The sequence below is a fragment of the Sylvia atricapilla genome, chromosome 25 (genome assembly GCF_009819655.1).
Source record: "Sylvia atricapilla isolate bSylAtr1 chromosome 25, bSylAtr1.pri, whole genome shotgun sequence".
Classification (NCBI taxonomy): Eukaryota; Metazoa; Chordata; class Aves; order Passeriformes; family Sylviidae; genus Sylvia; species Sylvia atricapilla.
Window position 1 is genome coordinate 729,914 of NC_089164.1, and position 20,238 is coordinate 750,151.

The 20,238-nt window shown below is 54.0% G+C and overlaps 1 protein-coding gene across 1 annotated transcript; it reads right to left on the minus strand.

The window, feature by feature from the left end:
- Positions 1–172: 172 nt before the first annotated feature.
- Positions 173–9,556, minus strand: CAMK1G (calcium/calmodulin dependent protein kinase IG). The gene is made up of 12 exons (XM_066335954.1): positions 9,458–9,556; positions 6,961–7,089; positions 6,623–6,697; positions 5,857–5,995; positions 5,634–5,757; positions 5,098–5,173; positions 4,514–4,626; positions 3,197–3,275; positions 2,498–2,585; positions 1,555–2,090; positions 1,179–1,295; positions 173–226 (listed from the first exon to the last, which is right to left on the minus strand). Exons 1-11 carry the CDS (start codon positions 9,547–9,549, stop codon positions 1,202–1,204), a joined length of 1,545 nt encoding a protein of 514 aa, XP_066192051.1. The 5' UTR covers positions 9,550–9,556; the 3' UTR covers positions 173–226; positions 1,179–1,201.
- Between the last annotated feature and the right edge of the window lie 10,682 nt (positions 9,557–20,238).

Sequence of the window (20,238 nt, forward strand, 5' to 3'; positions counted from 1 at the left end):
ATGGATAATGTACACTGGGAGTGGGAGCACGAGCCTCGGACCTTCCCTGGCCTCCTCCCGGCTGTGTGATCCTGAAATGCCCGAGCTCGGTGCAGTGCTGGACCCGGCACTGCTGTGCCCCTGCCCCGGCTGGGCACTGCTCCGAGCGCTGCTCCAGGCCAGAGCCTCCTTTCCTGGCCGCCTCTGCCTCTGGAGCGCAGAAAAGAGTAAAAGAGCCCTTCTGGTTCTGCAGAGAGAGAAGTGCAGGTGAGGGCTGGGCTTTGTTTCGCTGCCCTGCTGCCTGCAGAACGAGTGGCTAATGAGGAGCCGTGGGGGCGAGGGCCAGCAGGGCTCCCTTTGTGGGCTCCTACAAAGGGTAAGCTTTTTTCCCCAAATCCCCTTTTTGGGCTCCTACAAAGGGATATCACAGCCCTGATCCTTGGAATGGGCCTCTCTGGAGTCTGGGGTGGCTCTAACTCTCGTTTGTCTCTGCTGTTAATCCAACACCCCCATCAGCAGAGGCTGGCACAGGACATGAGAGGAGCTCACTCGCTTGGTGTCGCTTTTGAGGAGAGCTCTGCCAGCAGGAGCTGACCTTTGGGACAATCCTTAGAGCAGGATCCAACAGCCAAGCTTCCCCCTGCTCACACACACAGCGGTGCAGATGATAGCAGGGTCTGGCCTCTGGTCAAACGGCACCAAACTCGCGTTGTTTTACTCCACTTTACAAAACGAGCGTCTCCGGGCTCTGCTCACAAACACACCCGAGCCTGCCTGGGCCAAACCTGGGAGGGAGACGTGCTGCCTGTGCTGAGCCTAGTGCAGCTCTTGTCAGCCCTGTGTGGCCACAGCTGGGACACAGCTGGACAGCCCTAACCCCGCTGAGGGACAGGCTGGCAGCAGCGTGTTCCCTGTGAATATCTCGAAATAATTGTAGAGTTTGGTGGGACAATCCCATGCTCGGCTTCCTCTCTCCCATTCCTGGGCAACCTCATGTGATGTACAAGTTGGATTCAGTGGCCTGGTCCTGATGGGAGCTGAGGCACTGCTGGAGAGGTGCTTTGGTTAAAGGCTTCTTCTCTTGCAAAAAACATCTGGGTTAGCTTATGTCCTGTACAACCCCTGTGCTATTTGTGCCTTTTGCCTGCCCTAATTGGATTGATTAAGAGCAGCTTATGATTGGATTGCAGGGCACTCACCTCTGACCACACGGCTGCCTCCATCACATGACCAAACAAACTCCAGTTTGCCCAGTGCCGCAGTGAGACGAGTGTTTACTGGTTTTCACTGGGACAAGAACCTCTGACTTGAAATGACTGGTTGGGGATGCGTAAAATGGAACAGAAAGAAGAGGCAGAGCAATTATTTAGGATCATTCTGTGAGGGTACCCTGTCCCTCCGTGCTGGGACACTGCAGAGCCAGGCTGGGCACAGCTTCCAGCCACACAGAGCACTGGCTCATCCCTCCCTTTACCCCTCCAGCTGCCCGCAGCTCCTGTGCCAGCCCCTTCCCTCCAGGGATGCTCATTCCCACACAATCCGCTGGAATTCAACGGGAATGACCTGGGTACCTACTGGGATCTGGAAGACTTTTTGAGCAGCACAGTCTCAGAGCAGGAGGGCGCCTTTGTCTTCTCGTGGCCCACACAGGAGGGGCTGCAGCCACAGGAGCTCCTGCCCGGGGGGCTGTGGGTCTCTGGCAGGGCCAGGCTCTTCTCCCTGGGCAGGGGTCCCTCCTCTGGGGGGCTGGGGGTGTCCGACAGGGCCAGGCTGCTGTCCCCAGGCTGGGGTCCCTCCTCTGGGGGGCTGGGGGTGTCTAGAAGGACCAGGCTGCTGTCCCCACACAGGGGTCCCTCCTCTGGGGGGCTTGGCAGATTTTCCTCCCCCATTCCCGTGTCCTGCTGGGGCTCGGTGGCTTTGGCTGGCTTTGGGTGCCCCTGTGCCGTGTCCTTGTCACGGCTGGGCGCTGCTGGCAGGGGGGTCCCCGAGGGGCTGCTGGGCACGGGGGGCTCTGAGGTGTCTGTGACAGGGACAGAGCCCTCGGCTGCCCCGTGGCCGCTCATGTGCAGCTTTCTCATGTGGTGCACGACGGCCGCGGCGTTGAAGGCTTGCTGGGGAAGGAGACAAAACCTTGGTGAGCAGCTGGTGACACCAGGACAGGCTGTCCCCCCACCCAGGTGACGCCAGCACAGCGCTGTCAGCGCTGCCTGTTTGGGCTGGGCACATCCCTGCCATGGACACCGAGTGCAGGCTGCTGCTGGTTTGGGGTTCACAGCTGCTTGCAGCCCAGGAAAACGGGAACAGCTGGAATGACCCGCTGCCTCTGCTCTCCCTGCAGCTCCATGGGTGTGGTGAATGTCCCAGCTCGCTCTGAATATTGCTCCCAACACCTGTAAACATCCTGCAGGCTTCGGAGGATGCAGATTTTGGGTGCTTACCCCGCCCAGCTCAGCGCTGCCTGACAGCCACGGGTGTTTGTTGGGGAAATGGCTGTGGGCTCCCGGCAGCAGCCACTTACCCTCCATTTGCTCTTTGCAAAGTTTTTCTGGATCTGAGCGCTGACAGATGGGTAGATGTCACGGTGAAGGGCTGTATTTCCATTAATCCTGCAGATGGGAAGAGGAGAAAACGGGCTCGTGGGCAGATGGCATTTGTGAGGCATTCCACATTCTGGAGGCACTGAGCTGCTTTGTACGTTCAATCAGCAGTAATTAAACCCAAAGGAAAAACAGCAACAAAATGTAACACAAACACACACTTCAAAGCCTGGGAAGGCTCAGGGTGGGACTTCTCCTCTGCCTCTGTTTGTGGAGGCAAATATGCACAAATTGCATCTTTAATTATTCATCTTTTGCTTTCTTTGCTCACAAGAAGGAGCCAGTGAGGGGGAGGCAGTGACGTTAGTGACAGAGCGGGGGACACTGCTGCTCCTGGGGACGTTCCTGGGGACACTGCTGCTCCTGGGGACGTTCCTGGGGTCACTCCTGTACCTGGGGACACTCCTGTTCTGGGGTCGCTCCTGGGGTCACTGCTGCTCCTGGGGACACTGCTGCTCCTGGGGACACTCTTGGGAACACTCCTGGGGACACTCCTGTTCTGGGGACCCTCCTGGGAACATTCCTGCTCCAGGGACACTCCTGTCCCCTCTCCCAGGGAGCCCACGGAGCACAGAGTGGGACCTGGGGGCTGCAGAGTCCCCGTGGCCCCCCAGCCTCACCAGGGGTGCCTCAGGGCCTCCTCACAGGTGAACCTGGCGCTGGGGTTCTTCTCCAGCAGGTGTCGGATGAAGTCCTTGGCTGTTTGGGAAAGGGGGAAAAGCAGAGAAAAAAAGGTTATTGTCTCCTTCTTCCCACAGCTGGTCCCGACAGAACGTGGGAAATGCTGCTGGGTGAACAGCACAGAGGGCAGGCCTGAGGAGAAGGGCTGGTGCCACCACACCAGGGCGGCTCAGGCTGGATACTGGGACCAATTCCCTCACTGGAGGAGGCAATGGAAGGGGCTGGTCAGGGCAGTGGTGGAGTCACCAGCCCTGGAAGGACTCAGGAAATGAGCAGATGGTGCTGGGTGATGTTTGTGGGCATGGTGGGATCCAGTCAGAGGCTGGATTTGATCTTGGAGATCTTTTCCAACCTTAATAATTCTGTGGTTACTCCAGTAAAGGAAGATTCTTATAGTGACAGGCTCAAGATGAAAAAAAAAATCAACTCTGGATGAGAACTTCACTCTGACATTGTGTGAATTGGAGCTTAATTATTCACCTAAAAAGCAACTCTAAAAAGCAAGAAGTGCAAACTGAGCAGATTTAGAGGTTGCCCTGAAGAGCTCTTACATCCCTGCCCTTTTTATTTCCTTCCTTTTCCTTGCAGCAAGGGCTGTGATGTTTGTTATTAAACCCCAGCTCGCCTCCTGCAGCTCTGTTTGTTTGTATAAAAGATTGATGGTGAAATAAGCCGTGAGGATGGTGCCTGCAGTGAGCTGTGCACGGGGCTGGGGAAGTGGTGGCTGAAGTGGAGGGGAAAAATGGGGAAAAAACCCAGAGTCTGCCTTCTAACAGAATCACAGAATGGGTTGGGTTGGAAGGAGCCTTAAAGCTGATCCCTGTACCACTGTCCCCATGTCCAGCCTGGCCTTGGACACTTCCCAGGGAGACCCAAGCCCACTCAGAGCTCAGCAATCATTTGTGACAATCAGGTTTACATTAACCACGGCCTCAGCTGAGGCTGCTGCACCCCAAACTCCCCGTCCCTGCCAGGGCTTTGCTGTGGCCTCATCCCCCCGGCGCCGAGGAGATGGAGCCTCTGACCCTTCCCACATCCCAGGGTCTGCTGCTGTCAGTGACTCAGCCAGAGCCGCAGCCCTCCCGCCCCTGCTGGGGCAGCACAGGGGCTTCAGGGGCTTGGCTGCTTTGGGATCTGGGGTGGGAGCCTGTGGGAGGGCGTGGGGGGCTCCCCAGCCCCAGGGATTTGGGGATTTGGGGTTTTGGGGTGGGAACCTGTGGGAGGGGATGTGGGGTTCCCCAGTCCCAGAGCTTCACCTGACTCGGAGATATCGTCCCAAAACGGAGACTCGAACTCGTAGTATCCTTCCTTGATCTTTTCAAAGAGTTTGGATTCAGTCTCTTCGTAGAAAGGAGGGTACCCACAGAGCCTGGAACAGAGCAGAGAGCCGGGGCCTTCAGTGTCACCACAAGAGTGGGGACAGGCTCCTCTGGAGGCACACGGCTGAGGAGGGGGAGCAGGGACCGAGGAGCTGCTCTGCCCCACTGCTGTCCCTCTCTGCTCGGTGCATCAGCAAAGCAGCACAAAAGAGTTAAAAACTTCACTGCAGCAGCGAGGGGACAAAGCCACAGCTGGTACCGAGCTGAGCAGTGTGGGAGGAAACGAAACAAAAAGTACCCGGGAAGATGGAATGGTATTTGTAGGGAACTGGAGAAAAAACCACAAAGCTTAGGATGAGGCACAGAACAGAGCAAATGGGATTCCTTTCATCTCCTGCTCTTGATTCCCTTTAATTTCTGTGTTTAGGAGGAATTCAGCGCTGTGCTGCCCAGGACAAGGGGAGGTCTGGCATCGCCCTGGGGAGTGGGGAAGCTCGGGGAAAGCGGCGGGATGTACTCACAGGATGTAGGTGATGACCCCGATGGACCAGCAGTCCACAGCTTTGCTGTAGGGCTTCTGCGCCAGCACCTCGGGGGCTGCAGGAAGGCAAAGGGGAATTCAGAGCGATAATGAATTATCCAGCACTGGGAGATGCAGGAGTTTCAGGCAGTGACAGCCCAATTTCCCAGCTGAATTGGTCTGGGGTTTTTATCCTTATTATGCCATTTTACAGAAAGAACCACAATCTCTGCATGCTGAGGTTTAACCAGACCCAATGCGGTCTGACGGGAATTAAACAAAATCCCATTGCATTAAAACAATTTTTAATAATTTTTTCAATAAATATATTACCTTGTTCTTTGCATTTTTAAAATAGTGAGATTTTTTTTCAGTCCCTACACTCGTTTATAGGGTCTGAATCTGTGAGCCCCATGTTTTTATCAACATACTGATGTATTTCTTTCCCTTATCCCAGGCAAAGTCCTGGATGTGCACAACGTTTTTTAGCCCCAAGGAAATCCACCAGCACAGGGCCACTCCTGCCCCTTGGCTCACCCACGTATCCTGGAGTCCCACAGGCCGTGGACATGATCCCGTTCTGCTCCATCTTGGACAAGCCGAAATCCGTGATCATGATTTTGGAGTTCTCCTCGGGGGTGAGGTACAGCAGGTTCTCCGGCTGTGAACACGGGGTGGGGCTGGTCAGAGGGGGGGATTTGGGGCAGGTAAAGGGCCAAGAGGAGCACGGGGAGGTGGCGCAGGGCAGGTGAGGTGTCACCTTCAGGTCCCGGTGCACGATGCCATTCTCGTGCAGGTATTTCACGGCTGTCAGCACCTGGTGGATCACCAGGCTGGCGTCCTTCTCCGTGTACACACCGCGCTCCAGGATCCTGTCAAAGAGCTCTCCCCCGGACACCCTGCGGAGACGGCGTCTTAGAGAGGGCAAGGGACTGGGGGAAAGGTGATCAAACCTTCCTTCACGTCCGCTGGCTTTGTGCTCCTCTCACTGCCTGGCTGGAGATGGATGCTCCTGGCTGCAGTTCCCGTGAGGATTGTGGCACCCCTGGGCGCTTTGGGTGAGGCTGTCCTGGTAGGGTTCAGCTGCAGGGGCCCAGCCCTGCCTCAGGCTCCACTCCACAAGTGGTTTCAGGGTTTTTATTCTTTAGAATTTGCAGTAAATCTGCAGTAAAGCAGCAGCCGGGTGCTCAGAGCTCCCTCTCTGCTGCTGACACGGTGCCCACTCCATTTCTAGAAACCCTGCGTGGCACAGCTTTAATTAGAAATACTTCTGTCTCTGCCCTGCTAAACTGTGAGGAATTCATTTGCATAAACAGATCCAGATCCAGGGTTCAGAAAGTTGCTGCTCCAGTGGGGCTGGGCCAAGGGGACACAAGGAATGTCCAGGTTGGTTCCAGCCTCGGCACTGAGGGTGTTTGGAGGGAGCCTTGAGGGGCTCTGAGATGCTGAAATCCCGCCCAGGGTGATCCCTGCTCCTGCCCTGCCCTTCCCCTGCGGCCCCAAAGAGCGGCCCTGCTGGTACTCACAGCTGCATCACCAGGTAGAAGTGGGTTGTGCTCTCATAAATATCTTCTAAAGTCACGATGTTTTCGTGCTTTATTCTGCAAAGGGAGATGCGGGTCAGAAACAAATCCTGGCAAGGACAGGAGGGGCCTCTGAGGTGGAACCCCCCCACAATCATCTTGCTTGGATCACCAGGAGAGTTCCCTGGGTGTTCTGGGGCTCTTGTCCCTGCCCTGTGTGGCACAGGATCACTGCTGCCCTCCAACTCCTTTTGGAGCACCAGGCACCATCAGAGGAGGACCAGACCGTTTGTTCGAGGCACCCAGCACACCAGGGATGCTCCCCGGAGTGCCACACTCACTTTTTCAGCACTGCTATTTCGTTCTCCAGGCTGCTGTCCCTGTTGAGAGGAGACTTCTTGATGCATTTCAGAGCGAAGAGCTTGCCTGTGCTTTTCTGCTTCACCAGGAAAACTTCTGAGAAGGCGCCTCTGCAGAGAGCGGAGAAGCTGCATTTCAGAGGGTGCTGCTTCTGGGGACGGGGAGGGGCTGAGAAATAGGGAAAACAACGTGGTGGGGACTTTCTGTGGGTGCTGATCCTAAAGCTGGAACTGTCCCGGAGCAGCCCCAGACTGAGGATGTTCAAGGCAAGGTTCAGTGTGAACAGAACCCCACAGGATGTTCAAGGCAAGGTTTAATGCAAATAGAACCCCACAGGATGCTCGAGGCAAGGTTATGCAATGTAAATAGAACCCCCCCAAAAATAGATTTTTTTTTTTTCTCCTCCAGAGAAAATGTTAATTCTGCACAGTCCACCAGGGAGCTGCAGCCTGGGTTGCGTCACCCAACGTTCTGCAGGTCTAAAATGCATTAACAGCAGTTAATGTCTAAATTCAGCCTCTGGTTGTTCTCCTGCCTGCTCCCCGTGTCCCCTGGGTGACAGAGTGACAGTGAGTGTGTGCTCACCCTGAGCAGGTATTTATAACCTGCCTAAACCCCAATCCTGTTACAGCTTTGTCCTGGGAGCTGAGCACGGGGCTGGGGCAGTGACAGTGACACGGGGCCAGGCCAGTCCTGGCTAATCCTCATCAAACCACAGCTCCTTAATTGGGGGTCATTAGATGAGACTTGCTCTGCGCCCTGCAGGGAGCTGAGGGCAGGGCAAGGAAGGGCAGTGCTGTGAGCCCTGGGGGAAAGTGATGACAACTTTGAGGTGGATTTAATCCCAGATTTCATTTCAGTTCTTCAGAGAGCTGAGGCGATGCATGTGGGGAAAAAATTTGCCAATTTCTAATGCTAAATTTTCCTATTAAAGCAATAGTAGGAAATGAACAACCTACAAATCAGCTGCTGGGGCATCTGTTCCACATCTCTGTCCCAAACAGTTTATAATAATTATGCCCCTCATTAAAAATGATGAATCAACAAGTGGGCTAGGAGAGAACAAAGCTCTTTCTAACCTCATTCCTTTAGCGAGAGCTGCTGGATAATTCAATTAATCTCTGAGGCTGACAAGGCACAGAATTTGGAGTAGCTGCTGCTTTGGGAGCTTTGTCGTGGGCTCGGAAGTCACAGAAAATTTGTCCATGACAGAACTCGCTGGTGGAGGTAATTCAATTCCTCCCCCACCACCTTGGAAATGTTTTGTTGTCTCATCCCCATGAATAGGCAAATCAAGCTGTTAACAGTGCAGGGAAGGATTGTACAACTCCAACATCCTCGGGTTTTGTTTCGTTCCCCAACTGAGTCAGGGTTCCTGAGCTAAATATACAACTTGTTATTGTCATTTCCTCTGCCTGCGCCAGCCCCTGACCTTGCAGCAGCGGGAGGCGCAGGAGTGGGGCAAAAACCTTCCTGTGCAAGGCTCCCTGAGGGGTGGGGGTGCTGCAGGGGTGGGCAGGGGGCACCTGGGGCTGTCCCAGGCTGTCCTGGGGCTGTCCTGAGTCTGTCCTGGGGCTGTCCTGGGGCTGTCCTGGGGCTGTCCTGGGGCTGTCCTGGGGCTGTCCTAAGGCTGTCCTGGGGCTGTCCTGAGTCTGTCCTGGGGCTGTCCTGGGGCTGTCCTGGGGCTGTCCTGAGTCTGTCCTGGGGCTGTCGTAAGGCTGTCCTGGGGCTGTCCTGGGGCTGTCCTGGGGCTGTCCTAAGGCTGTCCTGGGGCTGTCCTGAGTCTGTCCTGGGGCTGTCCTGGGGCTGTCCTGGGGCTGTCCTGAGTCTGTCCTGGGGCTGTCGTAAGGCTGTCCTGGGGCTGTCCTGGGGCTGTCCTGGGCTGTCCTGGGGCTGTCCTGGGGCTGTCCTGGGGCTGTTCTAAGGCTGTCCTGGGGCTGGGGCTGTCCTGGGCTGTCCTGGGCTGTCCTGGGGCTGTCCTGGGCTGTCCTGGGGCTGTCCTGGGGCTGTCCTGGGGCTGTTCTAAGGCTGTCCTGGGGCTGGGGCTGTCCTGGGCTGTCCTGGGCTGTCCTGGGGCTGTCCTGGGGCTGTCCTGGGCTGTCCTGGGGCTGTCCTGGGGCTGTCCTGGGGCTGTCCTAAGGCTGTCCTGGGGCTGTCCTGGGGCTGTCCTGGGGCTGTCCTAAGGCTGTCCTGGGGCTGTCCTGGGGCTGTCCTGGGGCTGTCCTAAGGCTGTCCTGGGGCTGTCCTGGGGCTGTCCTGAGTCTGTCCTGAGTCTGTCCTAAGGCTGTCCCGGGTCTGTCCCGGGGCTGTCCCGGGGCTCTTTGGGAAGGGCTCCCAGCAGTGGGATCAGCAGCACCCTGGGCTGTCCCTGTCCCACAGGGAGGAGGGACACGATCCCTGGGCCATTTTTGCGTGGTCAGGAGGGTCTGGGGAGGCGGCTCTGGGCTGCTCCTGGCCCGGGGACAGCCCGGTACTCACGATCCCAGGGCCTCCATGAAGATGAAGGTTTTGCGGATGTTGCTGGTCTGCTTCTTCCAGGAGCCGCTGCCTTCCTCCTCCTTGCGCCCCATCTCCTCCAGAGTGAAGCAGGGGACGCTGGCAGGGGCAGGGACAGAGGTCACTGCTGTGGTTTGTGGTGGGGGGCAGCCCAGGGCTCCCCAGGTTCGGCCAGAACTGGAGCTGGCCCAGGTCTGGGAGGGGGGAGAAGCTCCACAAACCCCTGGGCACTTGTCAGGAGCGGAGAGACACTGGAAGGTGAGAGGGGAACCTGGAGACAAGGGAAAAATAAGATATGAAAATAGATATAAAAGTAACCCTGGGCAGGAAGGGCATGGGGAGCGTCCCTGGGGCTGTGCAGCATCCCCCTGCCCAGAGCCACAGGCCGTGGGACACAGCTGAGCCTGCAGGAGGCAAAGCAGGAGCTTTCATGGATGTTTTCCATCCCTTTGGAAAAGGCAGAAGTACTAAAGCAGAGAAAAAGCTGAAAGGTCTTTTTTCATGAGAGACAGTTCAGATATTGGATTCCTACTGAACCTACTTTATCTCCTTAATTAGCACGTTTGCAGGGTTTTCAGCTCCTTGACACAATTTCTAAAGGTTAATTTAACATTATTGAAACCAAAATTGACTTGATTGTAAACAGTTGAAGGCTTCAGTCCATGAAATCACCAAAGGCCTCATGAACTTGACCTTTATTTACCTGCTGGTTTCTGATGCCTGTGTAACTCACAGAAATACAGCTCCTTCTAGAACCCAGCCTGGTCTTGCTGTTTGAAATCAGGGAATTCCTTCACAGAGATGCTGATCAATCAGTAGAAACCTTCCTGCCAATTATTTTCAGTCCCTAATTAATTATTTTTCTTTGCAGTCATCTGCCCATCCCAAATCTACAGATCTGGGATATCACAGGAAGGGAATTGGCTGGCAGAGACATCCAGCTGCTGATGGCAGGTGACTTTTATCCATTGAAATAACTATCAGACCTGGCAGGGCGGTGCTGACTGACAGGGGGAGCTGAGAGGAACTCTCCAGTCCTCTCCCAGGCTGCTGTCATCCTGAGAATAGGAGGTGAAAAAAGAGAAAAAAAAACCCCAAGTAGGTCAGCCTGGCCCTGGGGACAAGTGGCATTTTGGGCTCCTGTGCTGAAGCACGTCCTGGTTGGGACCAGCTCCATGGGACAGAGGAACAGGGCAGAGAATCCCTCCTGCACTGGGCAGAGGTGACTGTCCCCACCACAGGGGGACAGTGGGGTGATGTACACTCACTTCCGAGAATTTGCCCCAGTCGAGGGTTAAATTTGCCCAATCCTGGCCCATTTCAGCTCCATTCCCGGAGCATTTCGATGTTTAATCCCTCGTGAATTCAACAAGTTCCGTGTTTTAGAGGGGAATTTGCTCCCAGGGGGAGGTGGTCTCACGTCTCCCTGTTCCCCTGTGAAGCCCCCGCTGGTCCCAGCGCTGCTCCTGCTGGCCCTGGCTGTGGCAGTGCTGGGACACGCTGCACCAGCAGCCCTCGCTCCTGAACAGGGATTTGATTTCCTGCTCCCTCAGCTCCTCTGTGCCATCACCAGCAAAGTCATTTCCTGTGAGGAAGGGGAGCAAATGCGGCTGCCCTGAGAGCAAAATAATGGAAAGTGTGAGTTCCTCAGGTGTAAAGCTGCATGTGGCAGGGGTTGGAAGGGAAGGATCTCTGAGGTCCCTTCCAGCCCAAACCATCCTGGGATTCCAGAGGTGCTCAGGTGATGGGACTTGTCCCCTTTGCTCCTGTTGGCTCACGTCCTTCCCCACGGATTTTCCTCTTTTGGTGCCAGGGAAGGGTTTGCCAAGGGCTCGGTGCAGGACACAGCAGCCTCAGCCCAGCCACGACTATGGGATCAGGAGAATGAGAATCCCCTGAGGCTCACCTTTGTCTCTCACTCTGCTTAACTCACCTGTTGCACTCCTCAGCAGTCGGTCACAATACAATGTTGGATGGAATGTTTTTTTGCCTTTTGTTACTTATTCAAGCTCAGGTGCAACAATCCCAAAACTCCAGAATGGTTTGGGTGGGAAGGGACCTCAAAGCCCATCCAAGTGCCACCCCTGCCATGGCAGGGACGTCCCACTGTCCCAGGCTGCTCCAGCCTGGCCTTGGACATTCCAGGATCCAGGGGCATCCACAGCTGCTCTGGGCACCCTGTGCCCTTCCCAGTGCCCTCACCCTCCCCACTGTTGTTCCCCAAATCTGGGTTCATGGACGGACTCACTCGGCTGGAGAAACTTCCCACAGGAGTGGCAGAAGTTGGGCAAACCCCTGGTGCCGGGACTGGCAGCTTCTCCTGCCCTGCTCTGTGTCCCTCTGCACATTCTGTGTCCCTCTGCACCCTCCTGCCCCCGCCAGCTCCGCCCTGCCCCGTGCGGGTGTTCCCGGGGACAGGTCCCAGCCCCAGCCGCGGGGTGCACCCACGGGCACCGGGAATTTGGCGTTATTTAACCCCTGATCCCGAGCAGGGCCGTGGTGCCCTCCTGCCCGCTCACCTCCCGGCCGTGCACGCACCTCGGTGTGCCGCGGTTGCATAATGAGCTTGAAAAGCTCATTAACTAAAGCAGGTGAGAACCTCTGGAGCTGAGGGTGAGGCGCAGAACGCGGCTTCCATTTGTGCAGCCTCCCCATCAGCACAAACACAACGGCACAGCGCTTCAGCTCAGTTTATGTTGTAGAGAGAGGATAATAAACAAGTTTTTTACTCGTGTCTGACCTTTGGGCTCTCTCTGAGCCAGCCAAGGCTCTGCCCTGTCTGACCCGGCACTGCCCAGGGGGCAGGGGATGATATCGTCACCTTGCTCAAATCTTCCCTGAGGAAATTTGTTCTGCTTCCACACCCCACAGCAACAAATCCATCTGCAGCCAGCCCCTGCTCCCGAATGGATGCTCTGCATTAGCAGGATGATTGTAAGTCATGATTAATGCTCTCGTGACAAACTGCCATGTGCAGGGGGAAGAAGAGGCATGCAGCTTTCAGGGGCATTGCCTTCGGAATTAAAAGTTCATAGGGGAAAAAATAAAAAGGAGAATAATTCAAAGGGCTTTGATTTTAAAAAGAAATACAAAGCAAAGCGAGCAAATCTGCATGCGAATGAATGAATGAATGAGTGAATGAATGAATGGAGTGCCAGGGCAGCCTCCGTGTTCAGGGACAAAAGAACAAGAAATTGAAGCCACGAGCTCGCCATTAAAAACAAACCCACGTCAAAGCTCCCATATTCCCCCCACCACGCCATCCATTCCCAGGCAACTTGGGCAACACTCGCAAAATCTCCATTTTCCTTACAGACATCCCGGATTCCCTCAAATCCATTGGACGTGAAATGCCAGAGAGAAGCTTTCTACGGAATTGCTGAACACAACGCGAGTGCTGGAGGGTACTACGGGGGAGAATCCCTCGGGCATTTCCCTGTCACAGGATTTATCCCCGTGCAGGAGCACCAAATGGCTCGTCAGGAAAGAATATTTCGCTTACCCAAGTCAGCAGAGACAAAGCAACTCCTGTCGGCTGCTGGCGCTCAGCTCCGGCTCTGCGGGGATTAGAGCTCCACGAGGAGGAGGAGGAGGAGGAGGAGGAGGAGGAGGAGGAGATGGAGCCCCGCGATGGTCACCAGGGAGTCACGGCGGGCTGATGCAGTAGGGCTGGCAGTCCCAGGCGGCGGCGGGGCTGGGGCTGCCTGTGCAGAGCGCTCCTCGCCACCGCTGCCTGTGCTGCTGCTCCATCCCCTCAAACCACTCCTCGGGCTTGGGAAACCGCCCCGTTCCCCTCGGGATGGAGCCGGGGGCTCTGTGGGGCTGCTCCGGGACGGGCTCCCCCGGCAGCAGCCCCAGCACTGCCAGGGGGATGCTCCTCTCCTCTTTAAAGGATCAGGAGATGCTCCTCTCCTCTTTAAAGGCTCAAGGGGATGCTCCTCTCCTCTTTAAAGGCTCAAGGGGATGCTCCTCACCCTCTTTAAATGGCTCAGGGGATGCTCCTCTCCTCTTTAAAGGCTCAAGGGGATGCTCCTCTCCTCTTTAAAGGCTCAAGGGGATGCTCCTCTCCTCTTTAAAAGCTCAAGGGGATGCTCCTCTCCTCTTTAAATGGCTCAAAGGGATGCTCCTCTCCTCTTTAAATGGCTCAAAGGGATGCTCCTCTCCTCTTTAAATGGCTCAGGGGGTGCTCTTCTCCTCTTCAAAAGCTCAAGGGGATGCTCCTCTCCCTCTTTAAAGGCTCAAGCCCACGGAGAGCAGTCACTGAGCAGAAGTTAATCCCCATGCCCCGAATTTGGGCTATTTTACCCCACACAACGGCTCTGTTTTGACTTTCAGATCCTCCCCGTGAGTGCCTGCTCCATCTAAATAGAGGAAATATTAATAATTCTTTGACTCTTTTCCACAGTGTGGGGTTTTTAGAGCTGGCAATAACAACTTTACTGACTGCATTCTCAGTTGATTTACACTGCCATCTAGAATAATGCACGGGGAAAAGTCCGTATCATTGGGAAGTTCAGTTTTATGTCAGGGATAAATCAGCTCTGAGGCAATACTTGGAAATCACATTCTTTTCCTCAGCATATTCCCCCTCAGTAGCTTGAGGCTCCTCGGTGTGTTCCTTTCTTTGCTGCTCAGCCTCCCTCACCGGGGATTTGGGGAATTTGGTCAGGACTCCTGGACGTGGGTTTGAAGGTGCAGGTTTCCTTCAGTGCAAGGTTTTGGTGGAATTTCCATGGATTTTCCCTGGAAAGCCCCTGTGAGGCCTCACCTGTGGGGTGAGGGGGAGCCAGCCCCACTGCTGAGGGAGGCACCAGGGTCAGAGGGGCGCGAGGGGCTGGGTTTGGGGGCTTATTGGGGGGTTTATTTGGCTTATTAAGGGGTTTATTAGGGGGAGTTATTAGGGAGGTTTATTAGGGGGGTTATTAGAGGGTTTTATTCGGGGAGTTTATTAGGAGGGTTTATCAGGGTGGTTTATTAGGGGAATTTATTGGAGTCTATTAGGGGAGTTTACTGGAGGGTTTATTAGGAGGGCTTATTAGGGTTTATTGAAGGGGGTTGGGAGGTTTATTAGGGGGTTTATTTAGGGTTTTTTGGGGGGGGTTATTAGAGAGGTGTATTAGGGGGTTTATTAAAGTTCTTTGGGGTTTATTAGGGAGGTTTATTAGGGGATTTAATAGGGTGTTGTAGGGGGTCTGTCAGGGGGTTCAGAGCCATCCCGGGATGGTTTGGAGCAGTTCAAGGCAGGGGTGAGGAGCACAGGGGGAAGCTCTGCCCGTGTCCCAGCCCCGGGGCTGTTTGCAGGGGAGGTGACAGTGACAGTGACAGTGACAGTGACAGTGACAGTGACAGTGACAGTGCTGGGTGCCCACACCTGGCCTTGCTCTTGCAGAACTCCCTGCAAACGTGCCATAAACCCAGAGCCAGGGCCCTGCTGGGGACGGCCAGCAGCTGGAGTGGGAAGGAACATCCCTGAAACAAAAGGAAGAGAGCAGAGCTCGAGTTCAGAGCTTGGCCTCCAGGAGCACTCAGAGAAAAACACCAACCAGCTGCAGCAGCGAGGGCCCCGGAGGGCTCTGCTGAGCAGGGATCGATGGGGACGGTGGCTCCTGACCTTGCCTGGTGGAAATCTGGGACAGCAGCGAGGCAGCTCAGGGACTGGCGCTGAGCTCTCCGTGGGCTGAAATAGCTACAATAGCTTTATTAACCAAAGGCAGCAGGGAAAGCAGCACTGCTGCCGTGAATCAGAGTGAGGGGCTGTGAGGGGACCTGCAGGATGTTCACAGCCCCTCTGCACCGTGCTGACATCCCACCCCTGGGGACAGGCACCTGCAACACGCCTGGGAGGTTTGCAGAGAAGGAAGAAAGTAAAAAATACCTCCTGAGTGTCATAAACAAGATGGAGAGGGAGATTTTACCGAGGCAGCAGGTGAGAGGACAAGGAGGAGTGGCTTTAAACCGACAGTGGGGAGGTTTAGGGATGATGTTGGGAGGGAATTCCTCCCTGTGAGGTGCCCGGAGCAGCTCTGGCTGCCCCTGGAGCCCTGGGAGTGTCCAAGGCCAGGCTGGACACTGGGGCTTGGAGCAGCCTGGGATGGTGAAAGCTGGAAATTAATGATCTTTAACATGTTCATTGAATGATCAATTAACATTTAAATGAATTAATCCATTCTCACCCACACCCTCTGTGAGAGGGGAGCAGAACCCTGTGTCATAGGGGATTTCCCTGGCAGGACCTGTGTGCCCGGGGGTTGTTCCCTGGCAGGACCTGTGTGCCCGGGGGGTTCCAGCTGGAGAATTTTGGGTCAGGACGCCCTGAATGTGAACACACACAGTAAATACAGAAGGCAGGGCTGGCAGTTTGGGATTTCCTGCAGCCTGCCTCAGGGGCTGGGAACCTCGGGTCCAGCAGTCCCGGGGGGTCCTTGGGGACGTGGGCTCCTGGTGGCTGTGGCAGTGCTGGGAAATGGCTGGACTCGATATTCCCGAGGGTTTTCCCAGTCTGAACCTTTCTGTGGCTGTGGCAGTGCTGGGGAATGGCTGGACTCGATATTCCCGAGGGTTTTCCCAGTCTGAACCTTTCTGTGGCTGTGGCAGTGCTGGGGAATGGTTGGACTCGATGTTCCCGAGGGTTTTCCCAGTCTGAACCTTTCTGTGGCTGTGTGCGGGGTCTGGGCCAGCCCCGCTCAGCTGGAGCATCCCCGGAGCCAGCAGAGAGCACTGCAGCACAGCCAATGCAGCCACCCGGCCTCGGAGCAGGAGGAAACACGGCAGGAGAAGTCCTGATTTAAAGGAAAGTTGTAAAACCACGAGTGATGCAGTTGGGGTTTGGAGCCGTTGGCCAGGTGAAGTTATTGTAGCAGAACTCCTTGAAATCATGTGCAGTTCAGGAACACTCCTCTCAGTCTGGGAGCGTTATTTGCTTTTCTCATTGCCACAAACCAGGAGCTCTGTAGAGCAGGGAGAATCCTTCACTCCTGGCAGGACTGGGGATGAGCTGATGTGGCTCTGGGTGCTGACTCCTTGACTCTACGTTGGCTCAATTGGAAAGAGCTGCTCTTTTCCCCAGGCTCCATTTTTTAACATCCAGTGGATAAATCGGTGAATGAGTTACCCCAGGAGCTCAGGCTCCGGTTCTGCTCATTCCCCTTAACCTGGGAATTCTGGTCCTGGAAACCACATGGTAACCACTCATTAAAAAATGGCAAAGAATCATGTAATTAGCTCCTGATGAGCGGTACCGTTAATTACCCTGTTCAGTGGCACATTTACCGCACAGTTTCATTATCCATCCTGAAATAATTCCATCCATCTCTTGTATCTCCATCATTCCCATAGAAAACTGCCTTTTGGGACACATCCCGTCCCCTGTACCTGCCACCATCCCCAAATTCACCCACCAGGCAGACTTTGGGGGTTTGGGGCTGCGTTTCTCCAACCCGAGTGACATTTGCAGAGAGTCCCCACCAGTCACGGCTGGTTGGGCGCCCTTGGCCATCCTGTGTGGGATTCCAGCCTCATTCCCCAACCACTCGGTCCTTGCCGCACTGAGCTGACAGTTCACACCCAGAGCTGACTGAGGCGAAGCCAATTAGGAACCTACAAGGGCCTCTCATTAGCCTTTTGAAAAATCCAGTGCTAATTACAGCAGGTTTGAATGGATGTTTACTCCAGGGGTTAATTTTGCATCCGTGAAGAGCAAAACTTCATTGAGCATCTGGAGGGGCTCAGGGGCTGTGGTGCCTCGGGCAGTTCATCCCCCCAGACCCTGCCCATCCCCTGGGACAGGCTGCAGGGAGGGCCCAGCCCGGCCCTGGGGTGGCAGAGCTGCCGTGGGTGCAGCCAGGGGCTCTGCTGGCCTTTAGTTCGTGTCCTCCTGACACTGTTGTACACCACAGTGACACAGAGCCTGAGATTCAGAGGGCTGAAAATGGCTCCTTTATTTCTGGGATGTGTCTCCCTTTTATACCATTTCACACAGCCCAATCGGATTGGTGGCACAAAGACAAACCTCTTCACTCCCATTGGTCAGAGCAGAGGGACATCAAGGAGAAGTCCCTCCTGGGGAAAGGAACGAATAATGAAGGTACAGCTACAAAAACATTTCTCCTGTTTACAGAAAATTCCCTGGGAAAGGAATTTCAGAGAACCAAACCACCTCAGGCACAAACCAGGGCTATACCCACATCTCTCCTGTGTCATTGCAGGACACAAAAGAAAGATGAGATACTCCAAATATTTCAGAAGGCAAAGAGCACAGAAAATAGGTTTTTTTGTCTAATTCTCACTACCTTTGATAAGGTGTTCCCACACAGACTTAACATGGTTGGTGAATAGGAATGACAACTCCCTAATCCCATGGGTTAAACCAGAGAAATGGCAAAACACCCCCTGGAGAAAGATGGTTTGGAGAGAGGAGAGCTGTTTGCTGAGATTGTTTTGAGAAGGAGCTTTCTGGAGAATTTTTTCCTTGGTGAAACAGTTACCAGCTGCCAGCAGGATAAAAACCCCTCAGACCCAGAAATATCATTCCCACACTCCTGGGTCCTGGCTGACCACCAGCCCTGGGTGGACTCCCCTGCACGGGGATTGATGGGAGCTGTGGAGAGGAGCAGAGCTCCGTGTGGAGAGCCCAGAGCCCCTTCAGCCTCCGAGGGGCCCCAGGGAACCAGAGAGGGACCCTCCCAGGAACTGCAGGATTGGATTCCTCACTCAGATGGTTGATTGGGTATTTCTAAACAAGTTACAAAATGTGTTCCTCTGGACCCAATTCCTTTTGCTTTATCCAAACTAAAATGCACTGCTCTCCAGAGAGGTCTTGTTTGAGAACTGACTGTAGATAATTATTTCAGATAATTAAGATCGCTGAGCAAAGTAATTTAATTTTCTTCCCTGCCTCTCCCTCCCTCCAAGAAATGTAAATGTCTGTGGAGCATCTGATCGATAAAAGAACCTTTCCAAAGGTTAACTTGGCCAACTGTGTTGTTGAGCTGGGGGAGAGCAGCATGGAGTGAGATCCAGCAGAGATGTTTGCAAAAGTACTGAAATTTCCTCTTGAATTTTTTTGTTTTGTTTTGTTTTGGTTTGGTTTGGTTTTTAATTCTTCCTCTTGGCCAAGGGCAGAGCAGGGATGAAAAGCTGAACCTCTCTGGTCAAATAATTTTATTGAAATCTGCTCTGGGCAGACCCAGCAGGTCAAGGAGATGCAGATGATGATGATGAGGGAAAGGTGGATTGTGTTTAAATGGGGAGTTCACTGAGCAAACCTCCTTTGGCAGAGCCTGTGCTGGGACAGCAGCAGGGAAATGGAAGTTGGGGCTTGTGGAGGATGGGATAAGCTGCGTGAGAAAAGGTATTTGAGGCTTTTACTTTCTTTTCCCATCTTAGTTTCTTGCTTTTTTACTCTCTCTGAGCACCTGGTTGCTGCCCAGGTGGAAGGGGTGGTTGGGGGGTGTCTGTGCAGGGGGTTGAGGATATTTATACAAAACCCACATTTTCTGTTCCCTTCCCCTGTGACCTGCAAGTGGAGAAAGTGCTGCTCCCCTCTCATCACGGACAAGCAGAAAATAGCACTGCTCAGCCTTAATCAGCTTTTGGGCTTTGAGCTTGGCTCAGCCCTGGCCGCTGGCCTGTGACCCTGGCTCAGGGCTGCTCCTCAGGGGGGTCTCACCTGCCTCACCTGGGGCTGGGGAGGGGCTGGGGAGCGGCACCAGGGTGAGCTGTGGGCAGGGGAGAGACCTGTCACTGCTGCCGACCCCTGCCTCAGAATGGGCTTCTAAATATTGAATATTGGATACTGGATACTGGGCACTGAACAGAAATACTGAGTGCTGAACACTAATTACTGAATACTGAGTGCTGAATACTAGATACTGAATGCTAAATACTGAATACTGGATACTGAATGCTAAATACTGAATGCTAAATACTGAATACTAGATACTGAATGCTAAATACTGAATACTGGATACTGAGTACTGAACACTAAATGTCGAGTACTGAATACTAAATATTGAATACTGAATGCTAGATATGGAACACTGAATACTGAATTCTGAATCCTAGATTCTGAATACTAGATACTAGGTGCTGAATACTGAATACTACATACTGAATACTGAGTACTGAGTTACTAGATACCAAATACTAGATACTGAACACTAAATACTGAATACTACATGCTGAATACTAGTAGATAGTAGTTGATTTCAGTAGATATTCAATAGATATTGAATATGAAATATTAGATACTGAATACAAAATACTGAATAATAAATAACTAAACCCTGGGGTTTATGTCCGTGTAAAATCCTCCCAAACCCCCCCAGCAGGGCAGAATCAAGTGTTTCCTTGACACTCCTCGTGTTCTCCTGGCAGTGGCTGGTGCAGATCTGGGGGGAGCAGAAGCTCGGGGGTGTGTCAGTGGCTGTGTGGGAAGGGCAGGGCTGCACAGAGCATCCCTGAGTGTCTGGGAGCAGCGCCTGCTCCCCACAGCACCGGCCTGGGATTTTCCCAAAGCTGAACCTGGGTTTTTTTCAGCCCAAATCCACTTGCTAATGGCTGCACACTTTTCTGAAAGCTCCCCGTGGTGTGCTCATTATCATTTCTGTTTTACAAGGGCCACTCACCAACAGCACAAACACTTCAGTGCCCTGTCAGTGCTCGGCTTTGAAGCTGCTGGGGAGGTGAATTCCAAAGATCTGCTGTCTTAATTAGTACAAGAGGTTACAGAGATGTTAATACCTGTTCTTGCAAGGCTGCCAGAA

Excerpts from the sequence above, each read along its gene's own strand:
- CAMK1G (XM_066335954.1), bottom strand. The coding sequence starts at position 9,549 with ATGGGGCGCAAGGAGGAGGAAGGCAGCGGCTCCTGGAAGAAGCAGACC. Across the intron at positions 7,090-9,457 it reads TTCATGGAGGCCCTGGGATC|AGGCGCCTTCTCAGAAGTTT; the intron begins GTGAGTACCGGG and ends CGCTCTCTGCAG. Across the intron at positions 1,296-1,554 it reads AAAAAGTCTTCCAGATCCCA|TCATTTCAAGTCAGAGGTTC; the intron begins GTAGGTACCCAG and ends ATCCCCAACCAG.